Source organism: Mytilus galloprovincialis, chromosome 10 (assembly GCF_965363235.1).
Source record: "Mytilus galloprovincialis chromosome 10, xbMytGall1.hap1.1, whole genome shotgun sequence".
Taxonomy (NCBI): domain Eukaryota; kingdom Metazoa; phylum Mollusca; class Bivalvia; order Mytilida; family Mytilidae; genus Mytilus; species Mytilus galloprovincialis.
The window spans coordinates 59,100,300-59,120,649 of record NC_134847.1 but is presented as its reverse complement, the minus strand read 5'-3'; the positions used below and the strand labels follow the sequence as shown (position 1 = coordinate 59,120,649).

Below are 20,350 nucleotides of genomic sequence, written 5' to 3'. Positions count from 1 at the left end.
TCCAGCCTTTGACGAACCTTTCAGCAGAGTTCTAATTGACTGTGTTGGACCTTTACCAAAGACCAAGACTGGAAATGCATATTTATTGACAATCATGTGTACATCTACCCGCTTTCCTGAAGCTATTCCGCTCAGAAATATCAAGACACCTACTATCGTCAAAGCTTTGATCAAATTTTTCACATTAGTAGGACTTCCTAAGTCTATACAGTCCGACCAGGGATCAAATTTCATGTCAGGATTATTTCAGCAAGTCGTGTACCAGTTAGGGATTGCTCAGTATAGATCAAGTGCGTACCATCCAGAATCTCAAGGTGCCTTTGAACGTTTTCATCAAACATTGAAGAACATGATTAGAATTTTTGTCTTCAATTTGACAGAGACTGGGATGATGGAGTTCACTTTCTACTTTTTGCAGTCCGAGAGACTGTTCAAGAATCCCTCGGATTTAGTCCCTTTGAGTTGGTATTTGGCCATACTGTAAGGGGACCGTTAAAATTGATTAAGGAAAAGTGGCTTACTGAACATACTGACTTGAATCTTTTAGACTATGTATCTAGATTTAAAGAAAAATTGTATACTGCTTGTCAAATTGCTCAGAAAAACTTAAAAAATGTACAGAACAAGATGAAAATATGGTATGATAAAGATGCCAGGGACAGAGTTTTTGAGCCTGGTGATAAGGTACTTGTATTTCTGCCTGTCCCTGGACATCCTTTACAGGCTAAATATTGTGGTCCTTATACAATAGAGAGTAAAATTAATGATTTGAATTATATTGTAAAAACTCCAGGTCGGCGCAAACAAAATAGAGTGTGTCATATTAATATGTTAAAACCATATTTTGAGCGTACTAATGTACTATGTGATAGTAAACCAGTTGCCACTTTAGGCATGGTTAAATTTGAGAACAATCATGACAAACCAGATGTAATTGAACCAACTTTTAGTTGTAAAACTATGGAAGAGACAGTTAGATTGAAAAATTCAGAAATTTTGTCAAATTTAGATTCAAAACTTGCACATCTGTCTTTTGATCGTAGAGAAGAAATAAAAACTTTGGTATTTTCTTTTAAAAATCTTTTTCCAGATGTGCCAAACAAAACCACTGCTGTTTGTCATGATGTTGATGTAGGAGATGCTTCTCCAATTAAGCAACATCCTTACAGGCTCAATCCACTCAAACTTGAAGTTATGAGAAAAGAAATTAAATATATGCTTGACAATGATATTATTGAGCCGAGTAACAGTGAATGGAACTCTCCTTGTCTCCTTGTGCCAAAACCAGATAAAACTTTTCGTTTCGTGACTGATTTCAGAAAAGTAAATTCAGTCTCAAAATCTGATTCCTATCCGATTCCAAGGATAGACGATTGTATTGACAATATTGGTCAAGCAAAATTTGTGAGCAAATTTGATTTATTGAAAGGTTATTGGCAAGTTCCATTGACACAGAGAGCTCGTGAAATATCAGCTTTTGTTACACCAGATGGCTTATTTCAATATACTGTAATGCCATTTGGCATGAAAAGTGCTCCAGCTACATTTCAAAGAATGATCAATAATGTTATAAAAGATTTAGACTGTTGTTATGAATATATTGATGATCTTATTGTATGTAGTGATAGCTGAGAACAGCATTTAACACATTTATATGATACTTTTGATAGATTGTCAAAATCAAATTTGACTGTTAATCTTGGTAAAGTGAATTTTGTCAGGCCACTGTTGATTATTTAGGGCATACAGTTGGCCAAGGTCAAGTAAAACCTATTATGGCTAAAGTGGAAGCTATTTCCAAATTCCCACCTCCTACAAATAGAAAACAACTTATGAGATATTTAGGCATGATTGGATTTTACAGAAAATTTTGTTCAAATTTTGCTACTGTTGTTCAACCATTGACTCATCTTTTACGGAAAGATTCTAAATTTATCTGGAGCGGAAATTGTCAAAAAGCTTTTGAAAATAGCAAATCACTTTTAATTAATAGTCCAGTTCTGATTACTCCAGACTTTGAAAAACAATTTAAACTTGCCGTTGATGCAAGCGATGTAGGAATAGGAGCTGTTTTATATCAAGAGACAGATGATAATGTTGAAAAACCTATATCATATTTTTCTAAGAAATTAGATAAACATCAGAAAAATTATTCAACTATTGAAAAAGAGTGTTTTGCAATGTTGTCAGCACTTCAACATTTTGATGTATATTTGAATCCCACTGTATATCCTATTCTTGTTTATACTGATCATAATCCTCTCACCTTCATGCATAAAATGAGAAACAAGAATCAGAGGTTGACTAGGTGGAGTTTATTGTTACAGGAATATGATGTAATTGTAAAACATATTAAGGGTAAAGATAATGTAATAGCTGATGCTTTATCTAGAGCTTATTAAATCACTTTGTATATATTATGTATTTTTGTTCATATTATTCATGATAAGTTTTTGTTACACTAAAACTTCTTTTAAGGGGGGAGGTGTTATGATATTGTAATTATTATGTTTATTTATGTTGGCCTAATTTGTGTTGTATGGCCTGATAGTTGTTTACCAAATAATCTTATAACTGTGCAGTTTAGGAATCACTGGAACAATCACAGAATGATTGGAACTTTCTAGAATGATCCTTATAAAAGATGCGTAATTTAAACTTCTACGTCATTCCAGAAACTTCCGTTGTAACTTTCCAGGATTTTCCACAATGTTCCATTATAGAGTGTTCTAGAATTTTCCATGACAACACTATATATACAGACACTAAAGTTAAACTCTCATAATTAAACTTGGACTTAGACATTGATAGACATTAGTATTCACGGCATTTGGATTGACACTTTTATTCTACAAACAACATCATACTGGATTGTGACCTTAGTAGTGAACATAATATTCAGATTGGATTCCGAAAGATTTCCGGATACAGATAAAGATAAAAGAGTGGACTCATATTTTGACAGTTAAGTTATCAGTAATATTTGTAAAATACTTCTTGTAAACTTTTGTATAATAAATATTGTTAAATTTTAGTATTGATTTGTGTCTTTTGTTGGCTACAATTTAAAGGCGATTTCTGGCCGTAACACTGGGTTACTTTCTTAATGATGTATACCCCACATGTCCATTTATTTATATTTATAAAACTTTTTTCTTTTATAGTAAAATGTATTTTTTTACAAGTAAAAACTACTATTTAAAAAAAAATCAAATGATATTTCCACCAGATAGACCATATCTTGAGCAAATCTAAAAAATACATTTGTTACTGAATTAGTTTAAACATATTTATTTACAGTGGATTGGGAAACAAGTTTTACAACTTATATTAATCCCTCTTCACTTTGTGGGTGCGAGTGCTGCCTTGAAGCGGCATTAGCCTACTCTTTTTCAAAATCTACAAGGGTGTCTTTAACGTGCAAGAGATATGGCTCTCTCTTAACACGGATCAGCCATTTATCGTCTCCTTCTGATGGACTATCATTGTTTCCTCAAGACCATACTCGTTACTGAATTATATTGAAGCGTTCATGTAGAACAATGATATTTTTCTTACCTTCATAAAAGGACAAATAGACTGGTACATCTTTGATCCCTGTAGATTATTTTGACATATATGCATGGTTAAAGATGAGAGGATCTCCAGGCATAAAGATGTGGTATCACTACCATATCTGTATAGGTTAAGGACTTATCCAAATAAAAAACAAGACAGCTTGTCAAACGATGGTTTAGAGATTGCTATGTTTAGAAGGTCAGAACTCCCTTATGTAAGATGCTACCTGACGAAAGTCTGTCTGAGCAGAAAATGTTTCTTCCTACATGTATCTTGTTTACAAAATAACAGGAACTAAAGGTAGCATGGGTGTTAAAAATTGTTATATTCTTTTTGGTTATAATCTTAACATAGTATGGGTTAACAGGACTTGAAACACATACAAAAGTACTATTTTTAATACTTTGCAAAAATGAAGTTAAAAAATGTCATTTCAAAGTTTCAATAAAATGTATGTTATATTGAATGTGCATTCCAGCTAAATGTTATAGGGGTTAAAAAAGGGTATACACATTGAGGTTGTCAAAAAAAAAGAAAAATGGATGAAGGATTTTTAAGGTAAAAAATCAAAAGATAGCTGTTATCAAAATTTCTCATAAAATAAAGAATTGAAATTATTGACATCTCAAGATGGCTTCCACAGAGTTCCATCTCAAAAGACAGAAATTATACAAGACAATATAACAAACTGATGTTTAACAAGAGGATACGATGACAATCCTAATTCTACTGATGATGTCAATGACTTGAGTAAATCGTCTGGTAAATGTACAAACTTTTCTGCATCACTTTCTGCTAGCAATGATACTAATTTAAAATACTGTGTACACAGGTTTGGAAACTGTAATGTAAGAAATACAATGTAATAAGTTTTGTTATTTTGAGTATCATACAAGAATATTCAATACAATAACATTAACATCCAAATTAAGTTTACTAGATGCAGATTTGTCTTCACTGTCTCTTCAGTGATACTTGAGGCCAAAAACAAAACCTAAAAGACCTAATGAAACCAAAAGGGACCTAAAGTAACAAGAGTGCACACACTGAAATGTCTCGCCTTCTTTACTAATCATTGATATTATGTTGATAGTCCTAAGTATAAAGCTTTATTACAACTGTCACATAAACTTAACATTAACCAAGATAGCTAAACAAAGACCAATGAACCATGAAAATGAGGTCAAGGTCAGATGAACCATGCCAGGCAGACATGTACAGCTAACAAAGTTTCCATACAACAAATATAGTTGACCTACTACTTATAGTTTAAGAAAAATACACCAAAACACAAAAACTTAACACTGTGCAATGAACCGTGCAATTGAGGTCATGGTCAAATAAAACCTGCGGGACTGACATATAGATCATAATATATTTCCATACACCAAATATAGTTGACCTTTGGCATATAATATTAGATAAAAAGACCAAAACTTAAAAACTTAACTTTGACCACTGAACCATGAAAATGAGGTCAAGGTCAGATGACATCTCCCCGCTAAACATGTACACCTTACAATCATTCCATACAACAAATATAGTAGACCTATTGCATAAAGTATGAGAAAAACCGACCAAAACACAAAAACTTAACTATAACCAATGAACCATGAAAATGAGGTCAAGGTCAGATGACACCTGCCAGTTGGACATGTACACCTTCCAGTCCTTCCATAAAGCAAATATACTAGCCCTATTGCTTATAGTATCTGAGATATGGACTTGACCACCAAAACTTAACCTTCATGAAATGAGGTCGAGGTAAAGTGAAAACTGTCTGACGGGCATGAGGACCTTGGAAGGTACACACATACCAAATATAGTTATCCTATTACTTATAATAAGAGAGAATTCAACATTACAAAAATTCTGAACTTTTTTTTCAAGTGGTCACTGAACCATGAAAATGAGGTCAAGGACATTGGACATGTGACTGACGGAAACTTCGTAACATGAGGCATCTATATATAAAGTATGAAGCATCCTGGTCTTTCACCTTCTAAAATATAAACCTTTTAGGAAGTTAGCTAACGCCGCCGCCATGGCCGCCGCCGGATCGCTATCTCTATATCGAGTTTTCTGCAACAAAAGTTGCAGGCTCGACAAAAATCAGGACAAGGAATCAGAAATTTTACATCTTTTGGAAAACATATATTAATTCATCAGGTTGAAATTTTTATTATCTTGTTTCCAAGTCTATGTACCTGCTTTATCTAGAATGAAACAAGAATGTGTCCATAGTACATGGCATCCCCAATCACACTACAATTTTCTATGTTCAGTGGACCGTGAAATTGGGGTCAAAACTCTTATTTAACATTAAAATAAAAAAGATCATATCATATGGAGCATGTGTACTAAGTTTCAAGTTGATAGGACTTCACCTTCATAAAAAACTACCTTAACTAAAACTTTAACCTGAAGCAGGACAGATGGACATATGAATGAAGTCCAGAAAATATAATGCCCATAAATAGGGCATAAAATAAACATTGACAACTTATTTTATGCATTCAATATAAAATAGACTTAAACTCAATTCCTTTCTTACCTTTAAGAGATCAGCATTCATCAATGGAATGATAGTATGTAGACCATATAATGCTACATCAGCAGCTTTCACATGGCCTCCTTCTGGGTTTATGTTCTCATCTGTAAATGGAAACATACACTTTTATAAAACAACTGTTGATCATTTTTTTTAGTGGGTACCAACTTAGGTGGAATGAGGAAAACTTGCATTTTCATGGATATCAAATTTCATGGTTTTGGCACAGTCTGCATACATTCCTGTAGTAGATTTGTAATTTTGTTGAACATTTAAATTTGTGGTTCCCTTGATCCCATGAAAATTGGTATCCAACGAATATTCATGAATCCACAGTACCGGTATTCACTTTGTAAAATTGAAAAGTCCTATATCTTATTGACAATACATTTGTGACGTCACCAATAAATTTCTTGTGTGTTTTCTGTATCTTTCAGCACTTTTATGCTATACCAAGGTGATCAGTTTTTTCATATTCTTATTGGTGGGTGAAGCCAAGATGCCCCAACAGAACAACTACTTTGGTTGAAAAACTGACAATTGTAGTCAATTAAGATTGAGAGTTGAGAGCACCTACATCAGCATTGACAGACTAGTGATACAGTAGTTACACTACTCAGCCACCGAGGCCCCACCATATAATATACATATATATATATCATCTTTCAATAATCTGTGAATAATACAACAGATCATCCTTTTAAATGTCCTTTCTAGTAATGCAGGTAGGATTCACGAGTTGTGAAATTAAATTATCATGTCTACTATTCTGAATGTAAATTTTTAAACTGTAAAATTCATAAACTTTTGCGATGTTCTCATTATCGCGAAAAATGCGACAGGGTTATAATCACAATAATATGAATTCGCATTTTGAAATTTTTTTTCTGAATTAAACAAGATTTTTATTCAATATTGCAAAATTTAAAATTGCATTTCAGTTTAAAATGACAAAAGCACAATAATATATGCACACAATAATTTCTGAATTTACAGTATTGCTATATATAAACTATACATACTATCTTCTCCAAAATCAATAAAATCCTTGGACAAGAGATTAGTGAGTAATTCCATCACAATGAGTATGTCGTTATATTTATCTTCCTGGTCTTCGTCATATCTATTGCTCAGCACATGTTTACCTAGAAATAAAAAAAAAATGCTCATGAAATTCAATTGAAAAGCTTGGTTGTTTTTCATAGAAAAATAACAAATTTACTTGTTTAGAAAACAGTACCTGCCAGACAGACATGTACAACTTACAATCATTCCATAAACCGAATAGTGTTGACCCATTGCTTATAGTACTTGAAAAACACAAAAACTTTACGCGACCAAACAACCACAAAAATGAGGTCATGGTCAGATGAAACCTGCCAGAATGACATGAAGTTATGAACCCATTAAAATCATTCAATACACTAAAGTTATTTTAGTATTAGGTAATATAGTTACTGCTTATATTTAGAAATGGACCTCATCATGTAAGCTGAACCTTTAGCACTGATCCATGAAATGAGGTTTAAGTGAAGTGAACTCTGTCTGACAGACATGTAGACGTTGCAAACAACCCATATACCAAATACAGTTATTCTATCACTCATAATATATTAGAAATTAAAATGAAAAGCAGTCGCTGAACCAAAAAATGAGGTCAAGGACAATGAACATATGGTTGATGGAAAGTTCGTATCATAAGGTATTTATCTGCATACCAGATATGAAGCATCAAGGTCTTCTTCCTCCTGAAATATAAAGTTTTATACAAATAGTTCATGCTACCAGCCAAGCAGTGATCTGAAAGGATTTTTTCTCTATGGGCCCAGGGCCCCCCAAAAATAAATTCAATGGGACATTTTTAAAAATAATGGGTGATGTTGTCAAATGAGTGGGCCATTTAATTACAGCAAAAAAAAAAGTAAAAAAAGTGTACAATTTCAGCAAAGAGGTGGTGGTACTTACCTGTATGATTCTAATTAATAGCATGGATATTGTTCCTGTGATTTTGTAATTTCAATTTCAATGAATAGTCAATAACTTCTTCCAAACCAGGCAATATTTAAGATAACCTTTATTTACAATGTTAAAACTGGTACTGTTGCCTTGTTCATGTTCATGTTATTTTTACATTAAATTTGGGTCTTCCTTGATACCATACTTATTCCAGACAATCCGTATTAGAGGATGAATCTGGCATTTCCTCTGCACTTCTTGTATTATTATTACTTCATCACGATGACAAGAAGAGAGTAACATTAATTGATAGGACACAACAATTCGCTAAAGACATGTTTACAAAATGTCAAAATGAGCCAAAGACCAAAAAAATTGACAAGGACATTTAAGCGCCTTTTATGGAGACAAATACTATATTCATCAAAGGCTTGGGGTTTTTCGATTGAAATAATAGCAAGCTAACTTAAAAGATTATAATTAGAGAAAAAATTTCGTCTGTACTAGCCAAATTTCACAAATTTAAAGTTGTTTATAAAAAATTATATCATTAGTGATAGTTAATTACGATTTTTGGTTAATCAGTTACACCGCATGTTACAATTATTACCATAGAAAAACACCTGAGACATCCCAAAAATATATAGGTGCTCTTATCATTGGAGGATCATTACACAGTTGTGTACCCACATGATGGCACGAAACACAATTGGAAATCCATTTGACGATATCTTAATGTTTTGAAAAGAAGTGAAAAATATCCTGCGCCACGTGGGCGTTTACATTTTTCACTCTATGTGCCATTTCTGGTCGATAAGCGCAATTGGCGCACGTCCTGCCTGATCACTGCCCAACTTAGTAATTTTGACTTGCATACTGCAACTTTGGTCACAGGAGACACAAATCAAAGAGTAGCTTGCTCTTAGGGATACGATTGCCATTGTTTTCATTGACACATGTATACATGTAGCTGGATAATATTATTTTCAAAACTAATTCAACTGCACATGTAAAATGTAATTTACGTAACAGGGTTTAAGCTAGGATTTTGAGGGCTTTAGTCACTTTTGCGCGCTATTAAAATCAACCTTATTTTGTGTAAAAGCAAGGGACCAATGATGTACATGTATATTACTAGCTTCATCTTTTGACTTTGGGATTGAGGCACCAGCATGATTGGCAGTTATTGTATGATATGACTGTATTGGCCATTATTATGAAAGATTCTGACATGGAATCCAGAAATTTAGTTCACAATTTCTCTTCAGTTTGTTCCAGGGGTCATTCCTGATCAACAAAAGTTGGATTCTATTTTTTTTAAACAAGGAATCACAGCAGAAACTAATTTGCAATGATTATTTCACTCCATAATCATTATCCTTATAAAAGGTCTAAATCGATATTTGGAAATCATTTCTATCAAGTTGGAAATGTGTAAAATCCTTTTTGGAACTATTATAATGACTGAAAGGAGGTTGTAAACAAATCAACAATAGATGACGTTTACTACTTTTGGTTTTAAAATGAAACGAAAACTGGAAGTGACAGGTGGATAATAAATTCAAAACGAGCCCGGATTCATCAGAAAATTATCATTTTTCGATTTAAATTCCTTTCGTAAGAGATATATATTTGTCTCTCTCGTTAAATTGATTCTAAATGATCTCGTATTTTACATTTTTAATGTCTATAAATAGTCAAAGGAATACTTTCACGCATGCGTAGAACACAATACAGGAAGCACTTGTTTAACTCGTGAAAGTTTTGAATAAACACATTAAAGTTCTTTATTTTTAATGGAAATTGCCGAAAGTTTTTGATGAAAATTTAAATCAAATATGACGAAAATGCCTTCGAATGACGAATCTACGACAAACGAGGGTTGTTACCCTACATTTTTTATTAGATGACGAAACTATACTCCTGGTTGTTCAAATGCCGACTGACTGGTCTTCCTGGGGAAATAATTATGATGGTCATTCAATTATGGGGTTTAATAATAATCAACGGATTAGTGACCCATCTGATGGCGATAAGCGGATTAGTTGTAATCACAACTTGTAACACCTGTTGAAAATGTTAATTACCTGGAGGTCATAAACTTGTCAAAAACATGAAAACAGGTAGATTTATAGTTTTTATTGCGATTTGTTTTTTACATTTTCAAAATTAAAGTGACGAAATTGATTTGAAATACTTTCGTCAATGAGAAAACCCTTTCGTAAAATACGAAAGTGACGAGCGCTAGCAAAATCACTGACGTAATCTGAATAGTTATAAAATATAGACAATCCCGGTTAAAAGTGTATGAACAATGTTCTTAAGCCTATTGTGTTTTATTTTTGTTCTATCAATTCCAAGTTTACTTTCCACAGCAGTCACTGAGACTCAGAGTGGGAGAAGTATTTCACTTTGTATCTTATCACCTATCACCCCATTCCTAACTCTTTAAATATTTAATTTCCTTTGGGTCAGTGATCATGACTCCTTTCCGTACATATTTCTCGGTTCAAATTGCGATTGTTTTTAATATAATACGACGTTTATCGACAGAACGAGTTCTCAACGTGTTGATTCAGAATTCACAGAAGTGACTTCCGGAAGGGAGACAACTCGAAACGAAAATATTTAATCTAATACCCCTTGAAGTCAAGAAAACAATATGCATGCGCATAATCAATTTACCTAAACAAACCCTGTAGTAAGAACGTATATTAAACCTAGATGGTTCTCTATTTCTTTATGGAGGTACAATATCAAATATCAGTTTAATAACGGTGACATACAAGTAAAACTCCACTTCAGTTCTTATATGACAGAAATAGATTTATCAGAATTCAGAGAACTCTCGCATTTTTATCACAACTGGGGAATTCCCTCTGACGTGTTTCTAAATTTATAAAAACACTAAATATAAATACTGCTTCATTCTGATTTTCAGTGTTGTTAAAAACATGCATATAAGTCAAGGGAAATATCAAACATGAAGATTATGAAAAGAACATTATAGGAAAGTTGTTTAAGTTCAATCCCTTTGTTTGTTTTTACCTTTTAAACCAAGACAATCATAAGAATCTGAGATGGTCCTTAATGTTTAGAATAAAACGGTTGACGTGAGGGCATTGTCCTGAGCCACTGGTATAAGTCTACAGATTGCTTGAAAGCAATCGTATCCCAAAAACCCTTAGAAATAATATATTCAATCAACCATTACAACTGCTGTATAATGTATTAATATATACAAGTAATGTAGAAGTTATAGGTGGCTCTTTTCACAAAATAAAATGCTTGAAGGAAGTAAGATACATACCTTTAATATTATTGGAATATGTTTCTATCACAGATAAACTTAGCTCATATAACTTCCTTGACTTGGCCTGAAAATAGGTAATAATTAAAAATCTTAAAATGGCTAGGGATTGAAAGTAAGATATATTTCCAGAAAATATTTGCTATAGCATACAAAAAATTAAAGGATTGTTTGGATAATTAACATTGCACTTTCAAAAATCTTTCAAAAACAAAATTTCAATAAATCTCAATAAAATTTAAGAAATAATTCATGGAAGCCATATATTTGTAGGACAATTTCACATGGTCACAGCTGGATGTTCAAATCTTATCCTGGAGTCAATTTCACAAAAAAAACTTATGACTAAGATTGATCGTAAGTATACTGATTTGTTCATTACTTAAGACTAATCTTAGTCTAAGATTTTTTTGTGAAATCGACTCCTGAATGTTTGCTGTTAATGTGTTTTCAGTTTTATAAGTAATGTTGTTAACAGTGAAGGTGGAAATTGTCAAAAAAAAGTTTTATATACAAGCAGGGGTATCAAAATATGGCAAACTTTGCCATGTAACATATCTCCAAATTTCTGGATAAACTAAAATTAAAATATATCTGTAAATATAAATATAGAACTTTTTGAAGTTCAGCTAATTTCTAAAATTTTACATGCATTGCAGAACTTTGCTGGCAACTTTGTCCAATACTAATGGTTTAACCAACTGCTTACAATTAATTAGAAGGTGGTAGATTGCTGACATGATATAATACAAACCTCTCCCAAGAAACATAACTGTTTCTGTATAACTTCAGAATAAAGTTCTAACACTAATGGCACTACATCTTCATAATTATGATATACATCTGTAATATAAAGGTAACATTGACACCATAATTTAATCACATATCTAATCTTTATAAATTTAAACATTAGTGTTATATCTGAAAGGGAATGATAAGGAAGGTTGGATATTTTCTGGGTTTTTTTCGTTCTAATCTCACCATGTTGTTACTGTGGAACAAATTTTCTTTGATTGTGGAAAAACTCTTATTTTTTTTCATTGCTATTCCCTTTAACAGTTTTGCTATAGTCTGCATACAAGCCTATAGAAATTTTGTACTTCAGTGAAGTTGTCACAGGTAAAAATAATATTCTACATTAAATGACCATTTGCTTAGTTTGTCTGTAAAACTATAATCTTACCTAAAATTTTAACACATTCTTGTAATAACGGATGTAGGAAATCAAATATTCTGTTTAGATTATCTACCCTTGTTCCTAATGCTACACCACGTACAGATTCTAATAAGTCTATCACTTGTGTTTTGACTCCTCCTGTACAGTACAGTTTTGAAAAGTTCTCCTGACATACTATTTTATAAAATCTGTCATGTAATGATCCCAATATCTAAAATATATATATAACATAACACAAAGCATATGTTTCAAATATTAAGCAACATACAATCATTTTACTTAGCAAAAGTATGCAGTTCACCTATTTTGATACTTTTTATGACTCTGAGCCAACCAGACTTTGCTCTTAAATCTAAAATACACATACTTAGCAGAGAAACAGCAAATGCAAGTCTTTCCTTTCACATAAGTGGGGATTGAACTCACAACCTCTAGCACATAAGGACCTGAGGCGGTTCCTTAATATATAAAATCATATTTTGTTTTGATTGACAGATTAGATTTTTAGTTGGTGGGTGCATGCGATTGATAACACTTTCAACAATATTGGCTGGTTTTGTTTCTTTGGTGGCAGAAGCTGGAGTTGCCAGAGAAAACCACCAAGCTTCTGGAGAAAAACTGAGAGTTGTAGTTAATTAAGATTTTAGTCTATTGTAACTGCCACATATTGGGTTCAAACTCCTCAGTTTTGATAGGCTAGTGATAGACAAGTTGCACTACTTAGACCACCTGTTTGTCTTTAATATCTTGTTCTTTTAAATTACTTTTAACCTTTTTTGTCATCAATTTAATAACTTACACAATTCCAATATTGTTCTTTCCATGTTTCATCTTTGACACCAGATCCAGCCAATACTAAAGCTCTTAACAAACATCTACGGCTTTGAGATGGAAGACAGTTGTAAGGAGGCTGGTGATTGGCTTCTTCTTTAGCTAATGTCCATAGATGTTCACACTTTGTTACATATTCAGCTCTGTAAAATAAACTGGAGTATATAGTAACAAACATCTCGTTTCCCTTCAGAACATTCAACAAATATATCAATTATTTAACTCAACTTAATAACAAATTTCACCCAAACAAAAATAGAAATTAGAATAACTGAAAATTCAATTAAAATACTGTAAACTAACTTATTTTCACGGATACTTTATTTCGCGTTTTATCCTTTCTAGTCCGTTTTGCAGCTATATATTGTTGCAATTTTCTAATTTACTTGATGTACTTTAATAAGGATAGCTACAAGTCTAAAATAATCGTTGCAATTTATTTTCACGTTATTTTTCTAAATGCAAAAATAAATCGCTCACGAAAATAAGTTTGTTTAAAGTAGTTAACTTTTTATTTTTCATAACTTGATGGTTTCTTTTCCTTACAGTTATACAGTTATCTGACTTGTTCTTAATGTGAAGTTTAAAATATTTTTTTGGCAAATTAGAACCTTGTAGTAATGATGTATTTTTTTTTGTCTTAATGTAAGGAAGTGTCTTACTATCAATTACCCTTATCTGCTTTACACAATAGACTTACTTTGATTTATTTTCCACCAGAGAAACCAGCAGATCAAGGGAATCCTTTAAAACATTGTCTTCTGATGTCCAGGCATTTAAATTACACATAATACAATTAAAAAGAAATGATATCACCCACTGGGCACCATCAGCATCACGACCAAAGGAAGACAACAGGGCATGACTGACCTAAAAATAGAATAGAATTTAATTTACTTACTGTCAATTCAGAAATTATTGCAAGTTTTTTATTAATGCAAATAATGTGATTGAGTGAGTGCACTGCAATTGAACAAACATTATATGCACTTCAATAAATCAAACACAGTTTGAACCTAGAATTTGGAAAAAGGATTATATCATGTACAAAAATAGCTGAACAAATTTTTTATGAAATAGAAATTAACAGGTATTACAATAATTATAAGGAAAAAATATCAAAACTTTAAAAAAATATGAATATGACAGCTTTCAATTTGTCAAAAGTTACTGACAATCCATATAACAGCTATAATTCTAACATTGTGGTTTGATTTGATATGTGTTGCTTAATTAATTGCTGATTTTTAAAAAGACACCAGGCAGAATGTATAATTTATAATTTTCACAGTATCAGTTTCCATATCTGTAATGCTATCATATAAATTATCACATCATTTGTAGCTCTATTCCGTTGTTTGATTACTTTATAATTGACAAAAGTCACACATCTAATATTCATTATATATATTATCATTGTTTCATTCAAAGCAACATTAATATTTTATGCTATTAATAACTGTGGCAGAACTGCAACATTTTTACAGACATAATCAAATGCATGTATTCATATGTTAAAACATTATCAATAATAACAATGTTTTATATTTATTATACATGTACTTTGAACAATACCAATACATGTACTTAATAAGAAGTTTGAATACATATATTATTAGTTACATAGTGTGCTTAGTGACCTGACACGGTATATATGGGGTCAGTAAATTCCATATGGGGATTCAAGCGAATCTATGGGGTCAGTAAATTCCATATGGGGTGAGAGCGAAGCTCGAATCCCCATATGGAATTTACTGACCCCATATATACCGTATTACGTCACTAGTACACTATGTAACGAATTTATCTTACCTACTATCCTAACCTGTAAAATTTAAACTAGTGGCATATCAAAATGAGCAAGTCTTCAATACAGTTAGCATAATATGATTTAGAAACTACTTCCTTTGATCCTACAAAACAGATGCCAACAATGACAACTTGTTAGATTTAAATGTGTTTTATGAATTTATTTCCCTTTATTTCACTTTCTTCGTCTGTCGAAACCTTTAAGATTTTTTCTCAGTTCTGTTTTGTTTTTCTAAAGGGACATAACAGCACTACTAACCGTGTATGAAATAGGCCCACATACCAACTAACCTAATATTAAATATACACGGTTTCCAGGAGGACGCTTTTAACCAATAATATTCCTAGAAATGTATAGGAGGTAAGATAAATATAATTACACATGATGTATACTGGATGTAGGTTGATTGTCACATGTTCAGTGTGATATATATGCATGATTCATTCATGATGATTGCATGCTTATCATGTCTGGCACATTTACTTATGTATTTTTGAAATAATACAATTTGCTTCAGATTAATAAAATTCCATACCCTAATGATTTAATTTTGGATGTAAAGCTTTTTCCCGATTGGCTGACGTTACATTTATTTTGTTATCAGCCCATAGACATAATTTAGTCATGTGACCGTGATGTCATCAATGTTTATTCATGGTTTTCTATGGTTGAAAATGGAATTTAGAATTAAATTATAAGAAATGACTGTAATATTTTTTCTGTCTATTCGAAATAACATAAAAAATGTGTTGCAAACTGTTAAATAACCCGCTACGCGCGTTATTCAGTGTGTACCAAATTTTTCATGTTATTTCTTCATAGACAGAAAAAAATTATAGTCATTCCTTAAATATGTTTATAGGTTAGGTTAAACACAAATTCTAAGAAATGTTTAAACATTGGGTATTTAGAGTGTGAGAAATGTTTTTTAATCTATTTAACTATAATTTGCAAAAAATCAAGTTGTTGTTTAAATAAGAAAGTTTGGCTACAACTTATATATATTTATCTACTTAAATCTTGGGTTTTGTTTTGTTATATAGACAGACCAATAATCATTCATCAAACTAACTACCAAAAGATAACTAGTCTTGCTATTTTTCATCCTGTCTGAGCATTTGCAGTTATTACTTGATATGTAAGGTATATATTTAATGAATGGCTATTATTTGTTTTGAATTTATTGAACCATAAAACTGATTTTTGACCCTTCACATTGAATAATCTGTGAAGCGTATATACTTAATAATAAGCTCATGGTTCAAGCATGGTTAAAAAAATTCAAAATATATTATTGCCATTTATTATAATTCAATTTCTACCAAAAATAAGGCTCAAAGAACTTTTTATATTATTTATATCAACAATAACAATGTACACACATGTTGTGTTTATATAAAGATAGTAATTATTTTGATATCATTCACTGGTCACACCAAAACATACTTATCACAGCATTTACAGCATTTGTTTAACATTTACATGATATTCTAGCATTTAAACTTATAAATATAAATATAAGAAGATGTGGTATGATTGCCAATGACTACTTTTCACCAGAGATCAAATGACAAAAAATTTAGCAACTATACCACCTTAGTTTTTATAATATATATATATGTGGTGGTGTTTAACGACCTTGACTGGCTATACAGCCCTCGCACGGTCGGTTTTTTATAATTAAAGAAACTTACTAGTAACAGGCATAACATACTTATCGCTCATAGCAGTCATGCTTAATTTAAAACTTTGCTCAATGACCAATGAATGGAAACGTGTATTGAATAGACCTAACACCAACTAATGATTTTCTTTAGTGCTCATCTTTATATGTTTCATAAAATTACATCAATTTTCAGTAAAACCAAAAAAGAATACATTGTAGGAGAGGTACTTACAAGGGAGACAATTAGACAACAGTTTGCCTCATTTGTCTGTTAAGGGTATGATTCAGAACTTTTTGTGCAAGTTATATTAACATGTGATTCACTTCAACCAACCATATTAAGTTTTGCATGCAAGGAATCCAACAATCTACATGCCATCTTACCCACTGCTCTTGACTATCTGACATTGATTTACTTGATAAATTAGAGGGAACCTGGTATTTAATCAAAATTAAAATATATATACTATCAAATCACTCAGATTTATTTGTCAATCACAAAAACTACTCTCTAAAAGTTCAGCAGAAATTGAAAAAAAAACACAAGCATTTCATGTATTAAGAGCTAGATATCACAAAAAAAAATAATACTTTTTCAAAAAACTTTTTGAACAGCTAATTTGATAAGATTATTACTTTTTGCAACTTCAATTTTTTCAAAAGGAATTTATAAAAATTCATATCTTGGCATTTATTTTTAAGAGACCCTTGATGATTTAGGGGGAAAAAAATACTTTCAGGAAATAAATCAAGATTATCTAATACCATCTAATTCTACAACAGGTATTCTTTCCTCTTTTTATTTTTCTAATTCCGTCAAACTAAGAGTATTAAAGGGGCACTAGCTACGAGATATATAAAAAAATCTAATATATTATTTTTTTTGCTCAATCATTTATGAAATGCAAATAGTGAAATAATTTTTCCCTTTTAGTAGCCAGTATGGTTCAATTTTGTCAAAATAAGCTAAAAAACATTGATGATGAATTATTCACTTGCAAGTAAATAATTTGACCTAATTGAATCTGTATTCATGTTAACTTCAATTTAACCCCTTAGCTTGAGATGGATAACACATGAATGTGTAAAGATATTTAAAGGAAATGAATGTCATCATTGATAGTGAAACAAAGGATATCATTTGATTGACTGATTCGATCCACAAAAATTCATTCTTATAAGGTAAAAACCGTTGATAAACACTTATTTTTCATCTATAATATAAAATTAAATAGACCTAAAAAAATCCAACAGCACAGGTTTGTTCAATCTATTTATATCTATATTAATGTTTACATCGCTTATACAGTCAACTCGATGGTTAATTAGATGGCGTCTAGACTGAAATACACACGAAACAAAACGAAGCTACGTATTTTCATGCCAGTGCCCTGTTTATTGTTTATTTTAGACTTTTAATAGTTTGGATAAATGTTTTACATTGTTATAAATTAAATGTGAGAATTTGATTAAAATCGATTACCATGAATTTGACAGCTAGTGCCCCTTTCAGTTGCTTAGGAGAATGTTAAAAAAAAAAAAAAAAAAAAATCCCTTATAAAGTTTCTCATTCTATTCTGAGCAAATAGTTTTGTAGATTTTAAGTTTGTATTATTCTTACATGTGCATAGTAATTTTCATCTGGAAGTAGATATGACCTTGACCATCTATGTAAGAACCACATGGTTGTACTGATTAGCTGTGGACTAATATATCCTGTCAGTTTTACATCCACAGCGCGTCTTTCTACTTCACATAAACGGAATACACCCGACACTAACCTGGAAAGATTACGGTCAATATTTTCAAAAAAATAAACATTGTTAAAACAAAGAATGTCCATCTCTGATGAAATATATAAATCTAAATAAAACAACTATATACTACTTACCTACTGATTAAATGTTAGTTAAATCTACTGAAAAAAGTTAATTAAATTTCAAATTTTTGAAATCTCTTGAAAATTTATCAATCACTTCATAAAAAATTGAAAAAAAAATTAAACTGGAGACAATGATTTTATCATATCGGACGTGGATTTGTGGAATAGACTTTAGTTAGAGACCTAATGTTATAAATTAAATTTATTATTTTTCTCTTTTCATTTGTTAGAAACATATTTTTTTAAAAAGGCCCTTAAAATCATTCATCAATTTGTTAATTTTTCTATTATGATGTCACATTGGACATTGATTTGATGAACTTACCTAACTACACCATCTGTATGTTGTTCTGCTTCAGTTGTGCACTCTATAGGAACTAACGGCTTACCTAACTATACCATCTGTATGCTGGTCTGCCGAAGGTTTGAATTCTATAGGAACTTACCTAACTACACTATCTGTATGTTGTTGTGCTCCAGGTATAGAATCTATAGGAACTTACCTAACTATACCATCTGTATGCTGGTCTGCCGAAGGTTTGAATTCTATAGGAACTTACCTAACTACACCATCTGTATGTTGTTCTGCTCCAGGTATAGAATCTATAGGAACTTACCTAACTACACCATCTGTATGTTGTTCTGCTCCAGTTGTGAATTCTATAGGAACTTACCTAACTACACCATCTGTATGTTGTTCTGCTCCAGGTATAGAATCTATAGGAACTTACCTAACTACACCATCTGTATGTTGTTCTGCTCCAGGGATGTATTCTAAAGGAACTTACCTAACTACACCATCTGTATGCTGGTCTGCCCCAGATATGGACTCTATAGGAACTTACCTAACTACACCATCTGTATGTTGTTCTGCTCCTGGTATTGAATCTATAGGAACTTACCTAACTACACCATCTGTATGCTGGTCTGCCCCAGGTATGGACTCTATAGGAACTTACCTAACTACACCATCTGTATGTTGTTCTGCTCCAGGTATAGAATCTATAGGAACTTACCTAACTACACCATCTGTATGCTGGTCTGCCCCAGGTATAGACTCTATAGGAACTTACCTAACTACACCATCTGTATGTTGTTCTCCCCAGGATTTTTTTAAGGCGCAAAATTCAAGGGCAAGTAACTCTTTTTTTAGAATGAACTTTGGTGATCTTAAGTGATTAGTCATAAATCATGACATGCAATATAAATTTTAATGCATTGTGTTATGTGTTTAATAATGCAGAGTACTAATGATTAACAAGAATATATGAAATAAATTGATTTTAAACACAAAAGTTATTTATATTCAGTCAATTAAAGAAGTCAAAATATAAATATTCATCTCTGTACTCTCTGCTCCTTCTAGGGTTATTGGTTCAAGATAGTGTTTTTTTGTTGGACAATCGTTCCTCAACATTGTCCTTATCCTCTTTAGGGTTGAAAACCCCCTCTCATAATAACTTTTGCTTATACCCCCTTTAACATTTCTAAGCCATGAAAACTCAGTGAGCCACTTGTCACTGAAACCAGAAACATGGTGCTTGCTGTTATCACTTGCCATAACTTAAGCTCGGTTGGGATTGGGAGAAGCAATGCCATCTGCTTATAA

The 20,350-nt window shown here is 31.8% G+C and overlaps 1 protein-coding gene across 3 annotated transcripts in view; it reads right to left on the bottom strand.

Annotated features, from left to right (window-relative positions):
• LOC143047976 (exportin-4-like) overlaps positions 1-20,350 on the bottom strand; it is a 43,967-nt gene that overhangs the window by 4,834 nt on the left and 18,783 nt on the right. For 2 of the 3 annotated variants that reach the window (XM_076221355.1, XM_076221356.1), the window contains exons 14-24: positions 18,481-18,640; positions 17,244-17,294; positions 14,084-14,253; positions 13,352-13,526; positions 12,559-12,763; positions 12,130-12,218; positions 11,376-11,442; positions 7,132-7,254; positions 6,113-6,213; positions 4,269-4,399; positions 3,559-3,676 (exon numbers count right to left, since the gene is read on the bottom strand). In XM_076221355.1, coding sequence (XP_076077470.1) covers positions 3,559-3,676; positions 4,269-4,399; positions 6,113-6,213; positions 7,132-7,254; positions 11,376-11,442; positions 12,130-12,218; positions 12,559-12,763; positions 13,352-13,526; positions 14,084-14,253; positions 17,244-17,294; positions 18,481-18,640 — 1,390 coding nt within the window. The remainder of the gene's footprint in view (positions 1-3,558; positions 3,677-4,268; positions 4,400-6,112; positions 6,214-7,131; positions 7,255-11,375; positions 11,443-12,129; positions 12,219-12,558; positions 12,764-13,351; positions 13,527-14,083; positions 14,254-17,243; positions 17,295-18,480; positions 18,641-20,350) is intronic. The other variant, XM_076221357.1, reaches the window with a different exon arrangement.